Genomic DNA, 16,859 nt, shown 5'->3' on the forward strand with positions numbered 1-16,859 from the left:
CCTATGGTATGAATGTGCTTCACACTTCTGTGTTCTTTAAAAGTATATTGCTTGTGTCTCAAGTTGTTGTGTAACTTTTAATGTTTCTCAGCATTTTAGTGTTTTCCTTAATTTAAAAACATAAAAAATTAAAATCTGTCAGCTCTATATAATGCTCGGAAGTGGCAGGTCATAGAGCTGATGTAAAACAAATGATGATGCTCTCTCTGCTTATGGCTTTTTTGAAGTTTTAAAAAAAATGATTTTCCTTTAGAAGCTTGGAAATTGTAGATTCTGCACCTCCTCGCTTCTCCACCCACTGTCTTCTCTACATGAATGATGTCCATGGCTTAGTGAAGGAAACCAAACCCTGTACGTCAATTATGTGGGGGAAGGCATGCATTCTGCAGCGCAGTCCAGCTTCTACTACTTTTGAACTTGCAAAACATGATATTAAAATTCTGCAAACATCCATTAGCTAAGAGACCGGAATCCTTGTTTTTTCCTTCTCTCTATTCGCTATCTGCCTGCATCTCTGAGCATGACATAGTTAACAGATTCAGGGAATTCATTCCTGCAGGTACACATCTGTTGTCAACAATATGCTAGGTTTTAGGACCGTCTGGAAGTTTGTGTGTATGTATATGTTTAATATATATCCAAAAACACAGCACCAGTCAGGTCATGGATCTCAGAAAAGCTGGGTAGTCTTTATTTTCCCCACAACAATCGCATATATATATATATATATATATATATATATATATATATATATATATAGTGTGTGTGTGTGTGTTGTCTATTCACTTGGTATAGAAACATTGTTGGGAATTTAATTTCTCTGCAGATGCCTTTTCTTTTCCATTCTTTAGCTCTGTAGTGTGAGGAAACTGAATACCCCTTTCAAAACAAGTCGTGTTTTTTTTTTTTTTTTCTCTAGCCTTGTACTAAATAAAAGGACTCCCATCCTATAATCTAGTCTCATACCTTTAAACTGTCTCCAGCTCTCTTTCTATCCTTTTTTACAATGTGGAGCCCAAAATACATGTTAAAGATGCGGTCTTACATTGGCTTTATAGAGGAGCAATGTTAGATTGGGATCATGTTTTGTTTTTATACGCCCCCAAAATCATATTTGCATTTGCTACTGCTTCTTGACAGTAGTAATGCTACTTAGATTACATGCTAACATAATAATTAGATCTTTCTCTTCCCTCTACCATGCTTTAGTAAAACTTTTCCACATGTTTCTTTATAGGAAGGGGTATTGATTTGTTTATTTTTATTCTCATGTATTTAGGATCTGAAGAATCTCCAGAACCACTGCCCATACCCAACCTCTTAGTTGGTTATGACAAAGACTTCCTTACCATAGCTCCATTCTCTCTTCCCTTCTGGGAGCGTCTGCTTCTCGAGCCATACGGTGGACAGCGAGATGTAGGATACTTGGTGTTATGTCCAGAAAATCCAGCCTTAGTAGATGGAGCAAAAGCCTTCTTTAGTGATTTGAGTGCAGTGTATGAGGTAAGCACATGGAGTCTTCCTTTTAACTCTTTCCATAAAATTCAAGCTTTATTAGTTATGTTGCAGTTTGACAGTAAATTTATTTACCTATAATTTATTTATACATTTTTTTTTTTTTTATTAAAAATCACATTTTGTGGTTATTGGCATTTAATTTATCTATTCGTCTAGGTATACTGTGCAAAGTATTATTGTCCGAATATTTACCCTTTTAAAAGTCAGTACTGTTCTTAGTAGATGCTATGCACTGGTGACAGATGCAGGTTGCCAGTGTTTCCCCCAAAAGAATATTCCTCCAATGGTAAAGCAAATAGTTTTTCTTCTTTTTTTAATTTAAGAAATAAACATAGCATTGTTCCCTTTGTAATATTACAGATGTGCCGCCTTGGCCAGCACAGACCAATCTGTAAGGTTCTGTGTGATGGGATTATGAAGGTTGGCTGCTCTACAAGTGAAGCATCTGGTGAGGATTCAGCCAATGAAGACCTGGACAACCGCGCTCGTCTTCAAATGTATGCTCAAACCTGCCGGCAGCACCTAGGTCAGTAATTTTTAGTTTTCAAATGAAAGGGGTAGGTCCTGGGAACTTAACTTATTAGACATATATCCCCTGTCCCCACACACTTAACCCCTCTCCTGTGTATAGGGGATAAGTGTCTAAGTTCAGTTCTCCGGACTACGCCTTTAATTCTTTTCATTTAATCAGGGCATTAAGCATTTTTTTCTGTTAGGATAGAAATTGGGATATATGGAAGTATTTTAGTTTCTAATACTGAGGAGTTTTTTCTATTTCAGCTATGAGTAAATGGATTTTTCTTTAAGGGTTCACAAAATCAGTATAAGGGGAATTAACAACTTTTTAGCAACTTTCTTATGCTAATACCATTGTATAAAATATAAAGTTGTTTAAAACATAGTAAACAAAGCTGTCATGTAAGTCCTTGTAAGATTTATCAGTCTTTCAATAGAGAGGATTGTGGACAGACATTGAGCAGACCTTATGAGTATGCAGATTTCTTAGCGGCCTGAAAGCCTAACATTGACTGGCCTCATTCTAAATTCTCCCAGTTGTTTGCAATCCAGTATGTGGCTATTGACCTACAATATGTGTATGTTTAAAGGAAAAAGAGGTTGTGTTTTTGTTGTCCCTATTAATTTATATTTTTTCATGTTTTATTATAGCCCCCTATCTTTCTTCTCTGCAACTGGACAACAGTCTGTTACTACCTCCTAAAAGCCAAGCTTGTTCAAGTACACAGAATACACAAGTCCTGCCGCACCTTCTGGTCCATCCAACTCTGCACTCAGTTCTACTCCTAATGGCACTGGCTCAGCACCACAGTCTTCATCGTCTTCTACTGCCCCCCTGGGAATGCCTCTGCTCCTGCAACATTCAACACCTGCACATCGCAGAATTCTTCCAGTTCTGCCGAGCGCTCTGCAGTAAGCCAGCCCACTGTAGAGGTGGAATCAAATCCACCTTCCACACAACTAGAAACACCTGAAAGGGTAGGGTTATAATAATATATTGTGAATGCATACTGTGTAAACCAGATTGTTTAATATTTTGATATAACACTTTTAATACCTTTTTAGTTTGACTTTTAAGGGCCCATTGAAACTAGGTATTTCTCGGTTGCTCTTTTTTGGGGGACACCTTACTGATAGTAAATGCTCTTGCCACTAGGGGGCGCTGACGCCAGGAAAAAGGAGTCGGCTCCTAACTGGCAGGATATACCCGCCCACCTTCAGTGAGGTAATCAGTTTTAGCTGTGTTTTATGCATACTGGGTCCTGTGGAGGACAGCTGCCGGCATTTTACAGCGGCTCCTCCACAGGAGTTTTTGCCAGCTCACCTCTGAACAGCCTTGCTGTTCCTTCTCGTCGTTTTTTCCCAGGTGCCGGCCGCACTGAGAGATGCCCGGCGGCAGCATATGTAGAATTTAGCAGCTCCGTCGGCCCCCCTGCGCTGCGGCCGGCAAGAGCTTGGCCTTGGAGCTGTGTGGCGCCTTAGCAGGGGCTGGTAGGCATTCTGTTCCGTACCGTTACAGCTTCTGGGGCTGCCCGCATGTATCTTTGTTTTTCTTCCCTGTAAAAAAACAAACAAACAAAAAAAAAAAACATTTTTTTTTAAACTCAGACCATTTGCTGTAGTTTGGAGCCCTCTTGTGGCCAAACTTGTATTGCACTCTCATTTCTATTGCAGCCTTGGCCGGCCATATCATATTTGTATACGTAGGATATTTCTTGGTCTCTCAGACCCTTTGATGGTGTTTGGCACCCTCTTGTGGTCAATACTTGGATTGCAATTTTATTTCTATTGCAGCCTTAACCGGCCTTATCTTTTCTAATCCGGTATTGTGGCTCCCTGTCGTGGAGCATATGAAAACCGCTGTGGCAGGTTGTTACCAGGGATTCAAATTTCCTTGGAACCTGGGGGTCATATTCCAGCAATATGTTCCCTTCTACCACTGAGTGCCATACAATGAGCAAGTTCTTTTGCGTTCCTGCCAGATGCTCAGGATTCTTTAAGATTCCTGATCTGTCTGGTCTGCTGGCCATCAGTCCTAGGGGGTTCTTGGCATGTCATGCTATAGGATTCCCTTCTCCACAGGCTATCGCATCTGCGGCTAGTGCTACGGATCCCCTCATCCAGCGCACGGCCCTCATGGGAATATTCTCGTGTGGGCATGGATTAGACCTGATATTATTATGCCAGACAGTAGTCTCGCCTGTTACTCATTTCATTGCTGCCGCGTCCGTTGCTCACACTCTGTACCCCACTGCTGGTGCGAGGTGCCCGATGGAGTGACCCGTAGTATACTATGGACCTTTACCAGTAAACCACACTGTGGTCTGCATTGTTTTTCAGTGCTGCCAGTCACACATCACAGGGTTGACGTATCTGTGGCTGTAGTCCGGTACCTCACTACTGTGTGAGGCGTCCGATGGAGTGTTCCGTTGTCTCCTAGGGATCCATACCAGTAAGCCAGACAGTGGACTGCATGGTTGCCTACACTGCCTGTCATACATCAAACTGCTGATGTATCTGCGGCTAGAGTTCCGGTACCTTACTGCTGGGTGAGGTGTCCGTCGGTCTTCTATGGACCCATACCATTAAGCCAGACAGTGGTCATGGTTTCCTACACTACCTGTCACACATCTCATGGCTGGTGTGTCTGCGGCTGGACTTCCGGTACCTCACTATTGTGCGAGGTGCTGCCAGAATGGCTTGCTGTCTATTATAGATCCATTCCAGTAAACCAGACAACTGTCTGCATCGTTTACTACACCGCCTGTCATACTTCTCACGGCTGTTGTGTCTGGCGGCTGGAGTTCCGGTGCCTCATCGCTGTGCGGGGTGCCCGAGGGTGTGACTCGCTGTCCACTGTGGATCCACGCCAGTCAACCAGACAGTTGTCTTCATGTTTTCTTCTGCCGCTTGTCACACGTCGCACAACTGATGTTTTTGCGGCTGGAGTTCCGGTCCCTTACTGCTGAGCGCTGTGTGCGTAGAACTGACCCAGCGTGTCCCACGGACACTATACGGGATGTTGGTGATGCATTCCATGGCTCCTCTGCCTCCCTCTATCTCCCAGAAGGTGGGGTTTCTCGGCCTCCCCACCATCCCACCTATGACAAAGGGGCACAGTTATTGCCTGTCTGACTGTTCCCTTTTCGCCAAACGCCTGTGGGTGTTCTTGTTCAGCCAGACTGTTGTGTACACGGTTAACGCCGCCATTGGTCGTTGACCTCTGGGCTGCCGCGGACATAGCCAGTTTTCCCGTACCCCACGGCTAGGTGAGGGATCTGAAGTAGGGTCCCTACAGGTATACGGGATTGATACCAGTCGGACAATCCTTCATCTGTTGGGTTTTTCTACTCCACCAGGTCGCCCGTTGGCTAGGCCGCACTCTAGTACTCTGCTTTCTTTGGGAGGTTGAATGGAGTGACCCTGGGTGCTCAGGAATCCTATGCCTTCTGGCCAGACTGTTTTCCGCATGGCTTACTACTACGTCGGGGCAACTACCGTACACTTTCACCCCATGGACGGTAGTTCAGGTTACCCACTGCCGTGATGTAGTTTCTGGTGAGTCACCCCATGTTGCCCCATGGGCCTTATGCAATGCACCACATACTGGTTTACAGGGTTACCTACTTGGCCAGGTCCTTCTCTGCATGCCTGCTACTCTGTCTACAGGCTGGTATTTCTCTTCACTGTGTGTTTCCGTATTCGGGACCCGGCGTGACCACGATCCCTTTGCCACATGGCCAGGCTTTGTCTGCATGGTGTTCTAATCCACTTGGTCACCTCCCCCATTTCTGCCGATGCCACAGCGGCAGTCCGGTGTCTGTCTTCCAGGTGCATTTCCACAGTGTATGTACCTGTGGGTTCTAGGGGCCCTTTCTACCTGTAAGTGTCACTGTGTCTGCATTTTTCCTGCTCCACATTCATTCTTCATCTCCTGAGTCTGCGTCTGCAGCCTTGGTGTCTGGCACCATTAGGAGATGATGTGTGGGCTTCTTTTTCTGCAGGTTCCAGGTACTTTCTCAGTAACAGCAGCATCACTCTGTTCTCCTTTCTTAGGTTGCACTGTTGGTCTGCTAGAGGCATACCTCCGTTCCTGCTGGTCCCTTGGATATCTGTGGTTTTCTTTAGTTTCTCCAGTCTTGGTACCCCACTGCTTTCGTGGGGTGCCCATGTCTGTGTTCCTACATATGCTAAGACCGCTTTGTAGGTGTAGAACCCACCTTTCCCTTTGTTCGGTGATGTGAGCCTCGGGGCTTCTGGTGATTTTGTTTCCGCAGTTCTGCGGCAGTTGAGCACTTCTGTTCTGACATGGGGCCTGCTGGGGTGTCAGTCAGTTAAGCCTATGCCTCCAGGTGTTTTTTCCGGGGTTTCTGCCCGGGGTGGCTCAAGCACCTACTCGTTACTGTAAGGAATGGCTCGCAACACGTCTTATATTTTTTGCCCAGCTCCAGTGTACAGGATTCAGATCCCTCTTGGGACACAAGGTGGCTCCTCCAGACAGCGTTGGTTGCCGCTGGGGCCTGGGGGCTCCGTCCACCCAGTACTTGGCCTGTGGCTGTGGGGCAGCATTTCCCTGCTCCTACTGCGCCTGACGTGTTTTGCCAATCCCCTTTCCACAGGGGTATGGCGATCAGGGTGCTTTGCATGGGTCTGTACTTGAGTTTTCATCTCGACCACCCTTGTTTTCCCTCGTCTGGAGGGACTATTTTGTTGAGTTTATTTTTTATTTTTCCTGCAGCCAAGATGGTGCCATATCGCTGTTCCCACTAAATAGGTGAAGTATCTGGTGGGACCCTTGTTTACTTGCTGAGAGCATTCAACAGAGATTTTTCCTGTCTAGGCCTGTGTGTTTACTGTCCACTATTACAGCCTGGCTCTCTTTCTGTTTTTTGGTTATCTACTGCTGCTGACGCAGCCATGGCTCTCTCCTCTGTTGGAGTAGTTTCTACAATCTCCCTGGAAGGGTGTGTACTTCTTTCCCTTTTGTCTGTCAGTTGTACTGCACTGACACCAAAGTCTTCTGGAGTCATCCTTCCTGTACTCAGACCCTGAGAGTTCCAGCTGAGTTCTCATTTGTTTCTCTCTCCGTTCCCACTCTGGCGGGATGTTTCTTCAGAGTACTCCCACTGGGTCTATACTGGTTGGTCTCCTTGGCTTGGACTCTGTCCTCGGAAGCTGTGACGCTTTTTCTTTTCAGGCGGCTCTTCTGGTTCCTTGGGCTTGGTGATGGTTCAGGTCTTGGACATGTGTAGTGATCCGGTCATGACTACTCTGCGATCCTATTAGTCGGGCGGTCTTTCTGTTCTGCACTTCATAGAAGTTTGTCGTCCGGAGAGTTTTCGCGGACGTCTGTTTTCCTTACTCTTCAGGCATTCGACTTCCAGGTGACTCTACGTCTCCAGTTTACTTGCCGGACTCTCCGATATCCGAGATGCCCCCCCCCCCCCTCTTTTTCAGGGTGTTTGCCGCTCCTTCCTTCGGGGTCCATGTCCTCCCGGATGGGAGGGCATTCAGGTTGTCTGCATTACACCAAGTACAGCTATTATCGCCTTCTGGGTGCTCATGGCGGGCCCCTGGGAAAGGGTTTTTTGGGTCTGCGGCTGTACAGGTCTTTGCTCTCATGCACCGGACCCCTCCATAGCAGAATTCCATCTTTTTTTTTTCCTGTGGTTTCTTGTCTCTCAATATGACCCGAGTGTCTTGGGTCTATACAGAGGACGGCACTTCCTTTGGCGTCCTAGTCCATCTCCTTGGATGGGAGATCTTCAGGGAGCTCCGTTTCTGGGCCTAGTGGGTCTCCGACCTTAGGGCTTGTCTGCAGGCCTTGTGGACACGTGAGTTCAGTCTCTGGGTCTGATTCCTTTTCGGTTTTTCCCTCTCTAGGGGACCGATTTGGTAAGTCTTATCAGTAAGGTGTCCCCCAATGAAGAGCGACCGAGAAAAGGAGATTTTTTTTTGGTACTCACCGTAAAATCTCTTTCTCATAGCCTTCATTGAGGGACACCGCACCCACCCGTTTCTTCATCTTTTTTTATGGTCTCTTTTTTCCTCCTAGTGGCAAAAGCATATACCATCAGTTAGGTGTCCCCCCAATGAAGGCTACAAGAGAGATTTTAGGGTGAGTACAAAAAAATTCTCCTTTTTCTGAGTGTAATGTTGCTGTAGAAAATTAATTGCAGCAACCTCCTATTGTTTACAATAGGGAGTTTCTGCACCATTCACGCTACGGCATTTCCGCAGTAGGCGTCACAGAAATTCTGGATCCCAAACTCTGCCAAAAGAATGAACATGTTCATGCTTTTGGCGGAATACACTCGGAAATGCATTGTAGTCTATGGCGCATTTCTAAATGTTGGTCCCGGTGCCAGCTTGCTCTGCCGGTGCACGTTACAGATGAATTCTCCCGGTGGAGATTTTGTACTGTAAACGGGCCCTTTAAGCTAAAATAATATGATTCATTTTAGTATATTGAAGGAAAGAAAACCAAAACATAAGATTCTTATCGCAGAGGGGAACAAAAATAATGTTCGTGTGTTTAGCATTCTGAACCAATCGGACATCTTGGTGTGTGGATGGCACATGATGATTAAAAGTGAGTAAAAACGCTCCAAAAATCACACCAAGAAAACCCAAAGGCATCCATGAAAATGTGTGTTGCAATAAAGGGATTAAATGAGGGTCCAAAATATGCAATATGTAGTCACAACTTTAAGCAGCACTGTTTTACTCCAGACAGTTTTTAATCAAGACACAACAGGCACCCGTCAAATAACCACCTAGATGCCGCAGTCAGCTGATGAAAAAAATTCTGATCAAAATACTGCTGTGTGAAAAGAGCCTTAAGTCCAGTTTTGTCCCCTTATGTCATTTAAAAAAAACTTGATGTGTTAGTGGGCAGAAGCATGCGGCTCCCTGCTCATTCTCATTGGTCTTACTGCCCAACCAGTGCTGTATTTTTAATTCAGAATAGTAAAAAGCACAAAGTATTTCTTTAATCCAGGTGATGTTTACCATTAAAGAAGAACAGGACCACACGCCGTGGACAGGGACACTGAAACACTTTTGTGCTTTTATTAATTCGTGTCTGTACATGTTTTAATGGATTTTCAGCAAAGGATAATTCTGGAATTTGATGTGTCAGACCTTCCTATCACATTTTTGTTTTTTGCAAAGTTTATCATTACATTGTGCAAAAATACTATCTCCCTGCAATGAATGAGTTATCACTCTGTCTTCCTGACTGGCCACTTAGGTGAGAGCAAATCTAAAGCCATGTCAGAGCTATTCTTTAACCCTTGATACAGTGTTTATATTCTAGAGCAGGGGTCTCAAACTCAAATTATCTGGGGGCCGCTGGAGGTAGTGGCCTGGTGAGGCTGGGCTGCATGCGCCCCTCACATATAATGCCCCTCATCATCCGTTAGCAACACCTCCCACCAGCAGTAGCACCCCTATCATCCACCAGCAACCCCCCACCCATTCCCCCAACCCCCCTGTGGCAGCATAGTTTCCCCACATTAGGTAGCCTTAGCACAGATTCCCCACATTAGGTAGCCTTAGCACAGATTCCCCACGTTAAGTAGCCTTAGCACAGATTGCCCACTTTAGGTAGTGCAGCACAGATTCCCCACGTTAGGTAGCCTTACCACAGATTCCCCACGTTAGGTAGCCTTACCACAGATTCCCCACGTTAGGTAGCCTTAGCACAGATTCCCCACGTTAGGTAGCCTTAGCACAGATTCCCCACGTTAGGTAGCCTTAGCACAGATTCCCCACGTCAGGTAGCCTTAGCACAGATTCCCCACGTCAGGTAGCCTTAGCACAGATTCCCCACGTTAGGTAGTCTTCGCACAGATTCCTCACGTTAGGTAGCCTTAGCACAGATTCCTCACATTAGGTAGCCTTAGCACAGATTCCCCACGTTAGGTAGCCTTAGCACAGATTCCCCACATTAGGTAGCCTCAGCACAGATTCCCCACGTTAGGTAGCCTTAGCACAGATTCCCCACGTTAGGTAGCCTCAGCACAGATTCCCCACATTAGGTAGCCTTAGCACATATTCTCCACATTAGGTAGCCTCAGCCTGGTGCCCTGAACAAAATGTTGTTCCGCGGGCCGGGATTTTGAGACCCCTGTTCTAGAGTTTGTGCTGAAACAAACAGCTTAATATTGTAATCCATCGGAATTTGTAAACATTTTAGGAAGACCAGTGTAACATGAATTGAAAACTTTTTATTTTATTTATTTATTTATTTTTCTATGGTTTCTCAGTACAACAGAAAGAGAGAAAATTGGAATCCCAACAGTGGCAGAGCCAGCTGCAAGCATCACCTTATCCCCAACTGTTGTAATATACATGGTGGATCCTTTTACATATACTTCAGAAGACGACTCACACACAGGAAACTTCTGGCTGCTGGGTCTAATTCGGTGTTTTACTGACATGCTGGAAATTTTACCAGAACCACTTCGTGCTGCCTGTGTCTTGCAGGTAAGTTGATTTTTCAACCTGTAAGGTGTTGTTCTTAAAGTGTTGCAAGTCCAAGAGGCCATATCTAAAGGCTTCCATAATTTTTTTATTTTTCAATCCATGGGACTGTGTGACACCTGGCCCCCCATGGATCAGCTGCTCTGTGCCCCGCACTTTACAGTCAATCAGTCCGGATGCCGCTCGCTATTTACGGTCTAAACATGATCAAATTTTATATTTGTTGTAAAGTTACATTTCTGAACCCATCCTGCTTGAAATTTTCTCTGTGTGGCTTTAACTGTTTTGTTTTGTTTGGTCTTCTCCTAGGTGGTGCCATGTCAGTATCTACTGCAGACAGTTAATGATGAAACATTCTCCTACATCCAGCACTTGAAATCTTTAGCTTTCTCTGTATACTGCCAGTGTCATCGGCCAGTTGCCTCCCAGATTCCTATCAAGCCACTTACTGGATTTGGTCCAGCAGCTGCACTTAATACAGTATTGAAATATTCTGAGGTAACTTTCAAAAATAACCTCTCTCACCAAAAGGAAAGTTATCTTTCCAGAAGGAACAGATTTCCTAGAAGGCAAATCTGCTGTTGTATGGTATTGTCCTGAAGAGTTACATTATGGGAATTGTGGTTTTACACTGTCAGTTTCCTCATATTATTGCAGTATCCGATCATCTGCTGTAAAAGTTTTGGGTATTTTGCACAGCGCTCACTCACAGCATTCATTAGCTTAATAATGACGGGTGGGATGGACGGATAATATAGAGGAGGCAGGGGAGCTGGGTGAGCTGGCTCGCTGCTTCTATTGCATGCTGGAGCACAGTGCAGCAGGAAGATTGGTGTGAAATACTCAACAGATTTAAGTGACCCCTCTTTGTAACGCTGTTCACCAGCACTGTTACTCAATGTATTGGGTTTAGTGCGGGGGATCAGGGTGTCAGATTCTTTGTAAGCTGGCTTATGTCGGCCTGGCATTCCACCACTGCCAGCACCTGACATGTCTAGAGCTGCTTATTCCTTTCTCTGGCCTCTTGCTCAGTATCTATTCCTTATATATTGTAATCTTGTATGGGCAGGCCTTCTACTTATTGTATTTTGTTAGGGTATGTTCACACTGAGGAATTGGAGAGGAATTTCCACGAGTAATTCTGCTCGCTTTTCCTCTCCAAATCATTCAGCAGTGAAAATCCCCATAGAGCTGTGCAGAATTTCTTCCCCTCAGTTCACACTGAGGAATTTCCTCAAGCAGAATTCTGACGAGGAAGTCTGTTCCGCTTGAAGAAAGAACATGTTCTTTCTTTCAGGCGGAATCAGCGTCGTTCTCCCATAGAGAGTCGGAAGCATTTCCACGCGGAATTGGCGCAGAATTCGCGCAGAATTTCCGCATGAAAAAAAATTAAATTTTATGAATAGAAAAACTTGATACTCCTCCTCCGCATGAAACCTGCATTTCCGCGTGGAATTCCGCGTGGAATCTCTGAGTTCCAATTCCCCAGTGTGAACATACCCTTAGGCAGCTGATGGGGCTATATAAAGAATATGTAGGAATGTGTTTTACTATTAAGTGGAGTAGTGATGATGCCTTTATTGGCTGAGAGGATATAGATTGCAAGCTTTCATCCCAGTGTAAGACAGTTCATTGATCAGTCACCTCTGACTTATCAAAATAAGTTTGGTCTTATGTTTTCCACCATTTATAACCATGTCAGTTGGAATTGTATTAAAGAAAGATGTTCTTCACATTCATTTTGTAACCTGCCTGATGAAGGGACCCAAGAGGTCTTGAAAGCTTGCAGTCTATATCCTCTCAGTTAGCCAATAAAGGTATCATCACTACTCCACTTGTCTACTATATTTCTAAGGCTAACCCGTTAAAACCTCTCATCTGATTTTACTAATAAAACAATCTCCTTTTTATACAGAAGCTGTTTTTGAGTATTCGCTGTATTTTTTCAAATTGTAACCTTTTTTTTTTTTTTCTCTCCTCTTCAGCATCCAATCCCAGGGCAACTATACTCACCGCCATTTCTGCTTGCCCCTACAAAAGACAAGCCGACAGAAGTAGGAGAAACAATTGCTGAGGCTGGCCAGAAGTACAATGTATTATTTGTAGGATATTGCCTGTCTCATGACCAGCGTTGGCTCTTGGCATCTTGTACTGACTTACAAGGAGAGCTGCTAGAGACTTGTGTTGTGAATATCCATGTGCCCAATAGGTAAGAGACATGTTAATGTTTTAGAGTGGTAACTGATTGTATTAAAACATAAGCATTACTAGTATATTGCAGAACTATGGTTAAATTCTTGAAAATATATTTTGAGAACGGTTGAAGAGACATTCTGGGACTTCTATATGTGTGGCCTATCCCCTGGATAGGCCAACAATGTCTGACTAGTTAGATGCAGACACCCTTCACCCCTGCAGCTCATTTGTACAGCAGTGCATTGGCTTGGCTTGAAGCAGAGCACTGTTTCTTGTTTAGTGGTGGCTCTGGCCTACTGCGGTGCAGCTCCCACAGAAGTGCACTTGATGGCTAGTCTTAACCAGGTCTTTCCCTGTTACTTGGGTAGCAATGAGGTTATTGATATTGTCTTGTCCACAACTCAGCCTCTTATAGTGTACAGCAGTGTTTCCCAACCAGAGTGCCACAGTGATTCGATTTGTCACAAACCTTGCAGCTCGGCAGTTGCTGACTTTAGCCTGCATAAGTTAGTTCAGCTTTCAGGATCTTCAGTGGGCTGGAAATGGTGGATACAGTCCTAGGAGACTCTCTCCTAGGACTGTATGCAGGCTAAAGTCAGCAACTGCCGAGCCGAGAAGTTTGTGATGAATCAAATCACTGTAACTTTGCTCATCTCTACTTACAAGCTCATTACGCAGTCCTTTGTGTGGTATATATACGCACTCACCGGTCCAGGAAACCATATGATAGCTTTATTCGGAAGCTAGCACATCAGCAAACAGAATGCAGGTAATTACAAACCTACAATTCCGGCCATACGCCGACTAAAGTCCATAAATGCTAGAATAAACTAACTATAAACCTACAACTAGCACCCAATAAGAATCCAGAAATATAAAGTCAAAAAATGAAAATACTTTATTTAGAACATTTTAATATACACAATATGGGACCCACCCGATTGATATTTTTGTGATTCTTTCATGTATGCTAGGGTCTAGAGATGAGCTATCCCCTGTCTATTTTTGTGGGGTTCATTTTTAAGGGTGGGTTGTTTTAATTGGGTGGGTCCCATATTGTGTATATTGAAATGTTCTAAATAAAGTATTTTCATTTTTTGACTTTATATTTCTGGATTCTTATTGGGTGCTAGTTGTAGGTTTAGAATGCAGGTAACGTTCCAATACAGCTCAGGGTCAGGATGGGTGAGTGGATCACAGGTGTGGGGCGTGTGCAGAAGGGCAACGAATCGTTTCACTTCATAACGGACGCTTCATCCCGACTCTCTGAGGGAGAAGTTCCCTGGGTTTATGTACATGTGCACAGGTGAAAAAACCTTTAGCAACAAAATAAACCAATTCATGTATAAAATAAGCAGAAAAGTAAGATACTTCAATGCATAATTAAAAATTTTTACAAATACAGGAAAAATAATACGAAATCAAGATGTGCAAAAAACTAAGAAACAAGACCAAGATTTCCTATTAAGAATTGGGAAATATCGCTGCGCTCATTAAGTCCAAGAGCTCCAGTGGCATCCAAACGGATGATCCACTTGGCCTCCTGCTGTAATAACAGAGTGTTCTGATCTGTCCCAGTCCTCTGGAAAATTCTTTCAAGACCCATAAATTTTAATTCAGCAGGACTACTGCAATGACTTTCTTTAAAAAGGGAAATGAACCGTGTTGCTCCCTTCTCTGTTCTAAGAGAATGAAAATGTTCTCGGATGCGATGATAGAGGGATCTTTTAGTTTTTCCCACATAGAATCTCCCACAAGAACAAAAAATGCAGTAGACTATGTGGGTACTCCTACAGGTAATTAATTGGTTAACCTGGACCTCATAACCACCTACACGGAAATTTCGTTCACCCAAATTGTGCTGACAAAATGAACAGCTGGGGAAATTACCTAGGGGGATAGTGTCATGTAACCAATTTGTGGGTTTTTTGTGGACTCGTTGTTTTCTTTTTTTAATATAGTCACCTACTGTTACGGTTTTCTTGAATGTAATAATCGGTTTATGTATTGCAACGGAATTGAAATCAGTATCCTTCTCAATCATTAACCAATGTCTATGTATTGAGTTTTTAATGCTCTGATTAAGGAGTGTATTCCTGAAAACTAACATGAACCTTTTTTGTCATATTTTTTACGTCTTCGTCTTCTACTAGTGAGAAGGGAATTCCTGTTGAGCTTTTTTGCTCTGTCTAGGGCTTCATCTATAACAGGCACAGGATAACCTCTAGGAATCAATCGGGTTTTAAGATCTTGAGCTTGCTGTAAAAACATATCAAAATCACTATTAACTCATCTAAGCCTAACCATCTGGCTATAAGGAATAGAGTTTGAGCTTTTACATGTCGTAGGTGTTAGCTTAGAATTTTTCGGCATTTCTTTCCTGTAGCCAGACGTGGCTATGTTGCCATTAGCAATGTCGATACTAACATCGAGGAAATCAAGGGGAGTATCACCGAAATGGCTAATTAAAAGCATATTCGCGTGATTGTTCAAATTCATATAAGTCACAAAGACATCAAACTCTTCTAGTGCCATCCCATATCACAAGCACGTCGTCCACGTACCGAAGATATAATTTTATGTGACGAGTGAATGGGTTGGCACTAGAGAAGATCAGCCAACTCTCCAAAATTACTAAGAAAACATTTGAATATGTGCAAGACACGGGGGACCCATTAGCTGTCCCCCGTGTCTGCCTATACCACTGTGTGTCATACATGAAGAAATTGTTCTCCAAAATAAATTTCAGGGAAGCAGAAACAAAGTGTACAAATGATTGGGATCTGTCAGTATGAGAAAGGAAAACTTCCATAGCCTGTACACCCGCATCATGAGGGATGCGGGTGTACAGGCTTGCAACATCTATCGACGGCAGAGGAATCTGTTCTGCCATACTAACCTATCCAGCGCTGACACCAGGTCATTCGTGTCACACAAGAAGGATGGAATTCCCAGAAGGAGAGTGGACAGAAGCCATTCTAGATAGCTGGAAAGACACTGAGTCGCTGAGCCGATCCCCACAACAATTAGTCGCCCAGGGGTTGACTCAGCAACTTATGAACTTTCGGTAGCATATACCATTTTGCAGGAACAGGTTTAGAAAGGAGAAGACGTTCTGCTGTCTTTTCAGCCAGCAATCCCATCTTCACACTGGTTCTCAGAAAGGTGTGTAGTCTCAGTTGCAGTTTAGTCCTAGCAGACTTTTTTTTTTTTTTTTTTTATCATCGAAGTGGTGCCGCCACTCCTTGGTTTTCTTTGCTCACTGACGCCTTTGTGTGGTATGTTTGTGTACGTTTTCAAAAACTTTTGGCTGTCTTGTTATTGTAACAGACTTTGATAGGTTTTATGGTAAAGATAATGTTTTTGATCTTCTAGGTTCAGAAGAAGCAAAGTTTCAGCACGGAAAATTGGATTACAAAAATTGTGGGAGTGGTGTGTGGGACTAATGCAGATGACCTCTTTGCCCTGGAGAGTTGTAATTGGGCGCCTAGGAAGACTAGGCCATGGCGAGTTGAAAGGTACATGCATAGAGAAAATGTTGTCCTGGGCATAAATCCCCCCCCCCCCCCCCCCCCCTCCCTCCCCCATATTTAAATGGTTTTACTATGTGTTACAGACTGGAGTATTTTGCTGGGGGAATGCTCACTACAGAACATTAGCCGTCAGCTGAAAGAAGCATGTAGGATGTGTGGTATTTCTGCTGCAGACTCGCCATCTATTCTTAGTGCCTGCCTTGTAGCAATGGAGCCACAGGGATCATTTATTGTTATGCCAGGTAAGATTTCATGTTCCTCACCATAGCTCTCACTGTATTGTTTAGTTCTAAGTGAATAAAAACTTCTATCACTACAAATCCATTTGCTTATGCATCTTTTGTAAGCAGAAAATGCGTACAAAATTTGGCTGCTGCACTTTTTCAATTTAACAAATAAAAATAAAGCCCTAAGTTACAGTGCTGAATTATGAGCTATATAAACTGATAAGTTAAAGGGCTTTAGAATTGTAATGCAGCATTTGTCGCCTTTATAGCAGCTTTGATCTTCGTAAAAATCACTTAGTTCAGCAGTCACGAATAGTCGGATAGACCTACCTCCTTTACTACAGCCCTGGGACCATTGTGTGATTGACACTCAGGTCCTTAG

The 16,859-nt window shown here is 43.8% G+C and overlaps 1 protein-coding gene across 1 annotated transcript in view; it reads left to right on the plus strand.

Moving 5' to 3' along the window:
* Positions 1–16,859, plus strand: part of MED13L (mediator complex subunit 13L) — a 154,533-nt gene that overhangs the window by 122,836 nt on the left and 14,838 nt on the right. The window contains 11 exon segments of the mRNA XM_056518010.1: positions 852–858; positions 1,280–1,503; positions 1,879–2,044; positions 2,686–2,766; positions 2,769–2,863; positions 2,866–3,009; positions 10,303–10,524; positions 10,831–11,019; positions 12,507–12,730; positions 16,093–16,235; positions 16,334–16,492. Of these exon segments, the coding sequence (XP_056373985.1) occupies positions 852–858; positions 1,280–1,503; positions 1,879–2,044; positions 2,686–2,766; positions 2,769–2,863; positions 2,866–3,009; positions 10,303–10,524; positions 10,831–11,019; positions 12,507–12,730; positions 16,093–16,235; positions 16,334–16,492 (1,654 nt within the window).

The sequence above is a fragment of the Hyla sarda genome, chromosome 1 (genome assembly GCF_029499605.1).
Source record: "Hyla sarda isolate aHylSar1 chromosome 1, aHylSar1.hap1, whole genome shotgun sequence".
Lineage (NCBI taxonomy): Eukaryota > Metazoa > Chordata > Amphibia > Anura > Hylidae > Hyla > Hyla sarda.